At 46.3% G+C, this 5,842-nt stretch overlaps 1 protein-coding gene across 1 annotated transcript in view; it reads left to right on the plus strand.

The window, feature by feature from the left end:
* The window catches only part of LOC122562364, a 33,063-nt gene that overhangs the window by 18,386 nt on the left and 8,835 nt on the right, over positions 1–5,842 (plus strand). Inside the window, exon 2 of the mRNA XM_043715239.1 lies at positions 1,818–1,823. Coding sequence (XP_043571174.1) covers positions 1,818–1,823 — 6 coding nt within the window. The remainder of the gene's footprint in view (positions 1–1,817; positions 1,824–5,842) is intronic.

Raw genomic sequence — 5,842 nt, forward strand, 5'->3', positions numbered from 1 at the left:
GATTCCAGTCTGTAACTCCCTCCCAGATACCTATTATCCAGTTTCTAAACCACCCCAAACGCCTTGATTAGATTCCAGTCTGTAACTCTCTTCCAGGTATCTGTTATTCTGTATGTAAGCCACCCTGAACCCCTCGATTAGATTCTAGTGTGTAACCCAATCCTGGGTATCTGTTATTCTGTACATAAACTAGCCTGAACCCCTCGATTAGATTCCAGTCTGTAACTCTCTCCCGGGTATCTGTTATTCTGTATATAAACCACCCCGAACCCCTCAATTAGATTCCAGTCTGTAACTCCCTCCCGGGTATCCGTTATTCTGTATATAAACCACCCTGATCACCTCGATTAGCTTCCAGTCTGTAACTCCCTCCCGGGTATCTGATGTTCTGTACATATACCACCCCGAACTGCTCAATTAGATTCCAGTCTGTAATTCCCTCCCGGGTATCTGTAATTCTGTATATAAAGCACCCCAAACCCCTGGATTAGATTCCAGTTTGTAACTCCCTCCCGGGTATTGGTTATTCTGTATATAAACCACCCCGAACCCCTCGATTAGATTCCAGTCTGTAACTCTCTCCCAGGTATCTGTTATTCTGTATATAAACCACCCCGAACCACACAATTAGATTCCAGTCTGGAACGCCCTCCCGGGTATCTGTTATTCTGTATATAAACCCCCCTGAGTCCCTCAATTAGATTCCAGTCTATAACTCCCTCCTGGTTATTTGTAATTCCGTATCTAAACCACCCTGAACCCCTCGATTAGATTCCAGTCTGTAACTCACTCCCGGGTATCTGTTATTCTGTATATAAACACCCCTGAGTGCCTAAATTAGATCCCAGTGTGTAACTCCCTCCCGGGTATCTGTTATTCTGTGTATAAACCACCACAAAGCCCTCAGTTAGATTCCAGTCTGTAACCCCTCCTAGGTATCTGTAATTCTGTACATAGACCGCCCTGAACCCCGCAATTAGATTGCAGCCTGTAACTCCGTCCCGGGTATCTGTCATTCTGTATATAAACTACCCTAAACCCCTCAATTAGATACCAGTCAGTAACTCTCACCTGGGTATCTGTTATTCTGCATGTGAACCACCCCAAACCCCTCGATTAGGTTCCAATCTGTGACTCCCTCCCAAGTATCTGTTCTTCTGTATAAACCAGCCCAAACTCCTCGATTAGATTCTAGCGTCTAACTCACTCCCAGGTTTCTGATATTCTGTATAGAAACCACCCCGATCCCGTCGATCAGATTCCAGTCTGTAACTCCATTCTGGGTATTTGTTATTCTGTATATAAACCACCCGGAACCCCTCAATTAGATTCCAGTCAGTAACTCCCTCCCGGGTATCTGTTATTCTGTGTATAAACCATCCCGAACCCCTCGATTAGATTCCAGTCTGTAGCTCCCTCCCAGGTATCTTTTGTTCTGTATATAAACCACCCCAAACCCTTCGATTAGATTCCAATCTGTAACTCCCTCCTGGATATGTTATTCTGTATTTAAACCAACCCGAACCCCAGGATTAGATTCCAGTCTGTAACTCCCACCCGGGTGTCTGTTATTCTGTATAAAAACCACCCTGAACCCCTCGATTAGATTCCAATCTGTAACTCTGCCCCGGATATCTGTTATTCTGTATATAAACCACCCGATCACCTCAATTAGATTCCAGTCTGTAACTCCCTCCTGGGGGTATCTGTTATTCTGTATATAAACCACCCCGAACCCCTCGATTAGATTCCAGTCTGTAACTCCCTCCCGGGTATGTGTTATTCTGTATATACATCACCCCGAACCCGTCAATCAGATTCCAGTCAGTAACTCCCTTCTGGGTATCTGTTATTCTGAATATAAACCCCCCTGAGCCCCTCGAATAGATTCCAATCTGTAACTCCCTCCCGGGTATCTGTTATGCTGTATATAAACAACCCCGAACCCCTCGATTAGATTCCAGTCTGTAACTCCTGGGTATTTTCTATTCTGTATTTAAACCACCCGAAACCCTCGATTAGATTCTAGTGTGTAACTCACTCCCAGGTATCTGTTATTCTGTATATAAACAACCCCGAGCCCCTCGATTAGATTCCAGTCTGTAACTCCCTCCCAGGTGTCTCTTATTCTGTATATAAACCTCCCTGAACCCCTCGATTAGATTCCAGTCTGTAACTCCCTCCCGGGTATATGTTATTCTGTATATAAACCACCCCAAAACCCTCGATTAGATTCCAGTCTGTAACTCCCTCCCGGGTAGATGTTATTCTGTATATAAACCACCCTGAACCCCTCGATTAGATTCCAGTCTGTAACTCCCTCCCAGGTGTCTCTTATTCTGTATATAAACCACCCTGAACCCCTCGATTAGATTCCAGTCTGTAACTCCCTCCAGGATATGTTATTCTGTATTTAAACCTCCCCGAAACCCTCGATTAAATTCTAGTGTGTAACTAACTCCCTAGTCTCTGTTATTCTGTATATAAACCACCCCGAACCCCTCGACTAGATTCCAGTCTGGAACTCCCTCCCGGGAACCTGTTATTCCGTATATGAACCAGCCCGAACCCCTCGATTCGATTCCAGTCTGTAACCCCCTCTCGGGTATCTGTTATTCTATATATAATCCACCGCGAACCCCTCGATTAGATTCCAGTCTGTAACTCCCTCCCGGGTATCTGTTATTCTATATAAAATCCACCCCGAACCTCTCATTTAGATTCCAGTCTGTAACTCCCGCCCGCTTATCTGTTATCCTGTATATAAACCATCCTGAACCTCTCGATTAGATTCCAGTCTGTAACGCCCTCCCATGTATCTGTTATTCCGTATATAAACCAGCCCGAACCCCTTGATGAGATTCTAGTGTGTAACTCACTCCTGGGTATCTGTTATTCTGTGTACAAACCACCCCGAACCCCTCAATTAGATTCCAATCTGGAACTCCCTCCCGGGTATATGTTATTCTGTATATAAACCACCCCAAAACTCTCGATTAGATTCCAGTCAGTAACTCCCTCCCGGGTATCTGTTATTCTGTGTATAAACCATCCCGAACCCCTCGATTATATTCCAGTCTGTAGCTCCCTCCCGGGTATCTGTTGTTCTGTATATAAACCACACCGAACCCCTGGATTAGATTTCAGTCTGTAACTCACTCGCGGGTATCTGTTAATCTGTGTATAAACCATCCCGAACCCCTCGATTAGATTCCAGTCTGTAGCTCCCTCCCGGGTATCTGTTATTCTGTATATAAACCACCCCAAACCCTTCGATTAGATTTCAATCTGTAACTCCCTCCCGGGTATCTGTAATTCTGTATATCAACCATCCCGAACCCCTCGATTAGATTCCAGTCTGTAGCTCCCTCCCGGGTATCTTTTATTCTGTATATAAACCACCCCAAACCCTTTGATTAGATTTCAATTTGTAACTCCCTCCCGGGTATCTGTTATTCTGTATATCAACCACCCTGATCCCCTCGATTAGATTCCACTCTGTAACTCCCTCCCGGGTATCTGTTATTCTGTATTTAAACCTCCCCAAAAACCCTCGATTAGATTCTAGTGTGTAACTAACTCCCTAGTATCTGTTATTCTGTATATAAACCAACCCGAATCCCTCGATTAGATTCCAGTCTGTAACTCCCTCCCAGGTATCTGTTTTTCTGTATATAAACCACCATGAACCCCTCAATTAGATTCCAGTCTGTAACTCCCTCTCGGGTATCTGTTATTCTGTAGATAAACCACCCTGAATCCCTCGATTAGATTCCAGCCTGTGACTTCCTCCCAGATATCTGTTATTCTGTATGTAAACCATCCCGAACCCGTCGATCAGATTCCAGTCAGTAACTCCCTTTTGGGTATCTAATATTCTGTATATAAACCCCCCTGATCCCCTCGAATAGATTCCAGTCTGTAACACCCTCCCGGGTATCTGTTACTCTGTATGTAAACCACCCCGAACCCCTCGATTAGATTCCAATCTGTAACTCCCTCCCGGGTATATGTTATTCTGTATATAAACCACCCCAAAACTCTCGATTAGATTCCAGTCTGTAACTCCCTCCCTTGTATCTGTTATTCAGAATATAAACCACCCCAAAACCCTCGATTAGATTCCAGTCTGTAACTCCCTCCCGGGTGTCTCTTATTCTGTATGTTAACCAGCCCGAACCCCTCGATTAGATTCCAGTCTGTAACTCTCTCCCGGGTGTCTCTTATTCTGAATATAAACCACCCCGAACCCCTCGTTTAGATTCCAGTCTGTAACCCCCTCCCGGGTATCTGTTATTCTGTATATAAACCACCCCAAAACTCTCGATTAGATTCCAGTCATTAACTCCCTCCCGGGTATCTGTTATTCTGTGTATAAACCATCCCGAACCCCTCGATTATATTCCAGTCTGTAGCTCCCTCCCGGGTATCTGTTGTTCTGTATATAAACCACACCGAACCCCTGGATTAGATTCCAGTCTGTAACTCCCTCCCTTGTATCTGTTATTCTGAATATAAACCACCCCGAACCCCTCGTTTAGATTCCAGTCTGTAACCCCCTCCCGGGTATCTGTTATTCTGTATTCAAACCACCCCGAACCCCTCTTTTAGATTCCAGTCTGTATCTCCCTCCCGGGTATCTGTTATTCTATATATCATCCATCCCAAACCCCTCGATTAGATTCCAGTCTGTAACTCCCTCCTGGGTATATGTTATTCTGTATATAAACCACCCTGAACCCCTCGAATAGATTCCAGTCTGGAGCCCCCTCCCGGGTATCTGTTATTCTGTATATTAACCAGCTCGAACCCCTCGATTAGATTCCAGTCTGTAACTCCCTCCTGGGTATCTGTTATTCTGTATATTAACCAGTTCGAACCCCTCGATTAGATTCCAGTCTGTAACTCCCTCCTGGGTATCTGTTATTCTGTATATAAACCACCCACCCCCGCCGAATCCCTCGATTATTGTATCCGTTGCTCCCGATGCGATTGCCTCTACACTGGGGAGACTGGACACCTCGCAGAGCACTTCGGGGAACATCTCTGGGATACCTGCACCAATCAATCCACCGCCCCATGGCGCAACATTCAACTTCCCCTCCCACCCTGCCAATGACATGCAGGGCCTGGGCCTCCTCCACAGCTGCTCCCTCACCACCCGATGCCTGAAGGAAGAACGCCTCATCTTCCACCTCAGGACACGTCAACCCCAGGGCATCAATGTGGACTTCACCAGTTTCCTCGTTTCCTCTCCCCCCATCTCACCCCAGTGCCAACCTTCCAGCTCAGCACCGTCCTCATGACTTGTCCTACCTGCCAATCTTCCTTCCCACACATCCGCTCCACCCTCCTCTCTGACCTTTTACTTTCATCCCCACCTCCACCCACCTATTGTACTCTTAGCTTCCTTCTCCCCAGCCCCACCCCACCCATTTATGTCTCTACCCTGGAGGCTCCCTGCCTGACTTGCTGTGCTTTTCTAGCACCACTCTCACCTTGACTCTGATCTCCAGCATCTGCAGTCCTCATTTTCGCCTTCATACAGGTGAGTGTAGTATAGGTGAGTTCAGAGTATACGTGTGTGGGTTACAGGTGAGTGGGGTACAGGTGAGTGGGGTACAGGTCATTGGGGTACAGGTGAGTGTAGTACAGGTAAGTGGGGTACAGGTCATTGGAGTACAGGTGATTGGGGTACAGGTCATTGGAGTACAGGTGATTGGGGTACAGGTGAGTGGGGTACGGATGATTGGGGTACAGGTGAGTGGGGTACAGGTGATTGGAGTACAGGTGATTGGAGTACAGGTGATTGGGGTACAGGTGATTTGGAGTATGGGTGATT

This window comes from Chiloscyllium plagiosum, chromosome 24 (assembly GCF_004010195.1).
Source record: "Chiloscyllium plagiosum isolate BGI_BamShark_2017 chromosome 24, ASM401019v2, whole genome shotgun sequence".
Taxonomy (NCBI): Eukaryota; Metazoa; Chordata; class Chondrichthyes; order Orectolobiformes; family Hemiscylliidae; genus Chiloscyllium; species Chiloscyllium plagiosum.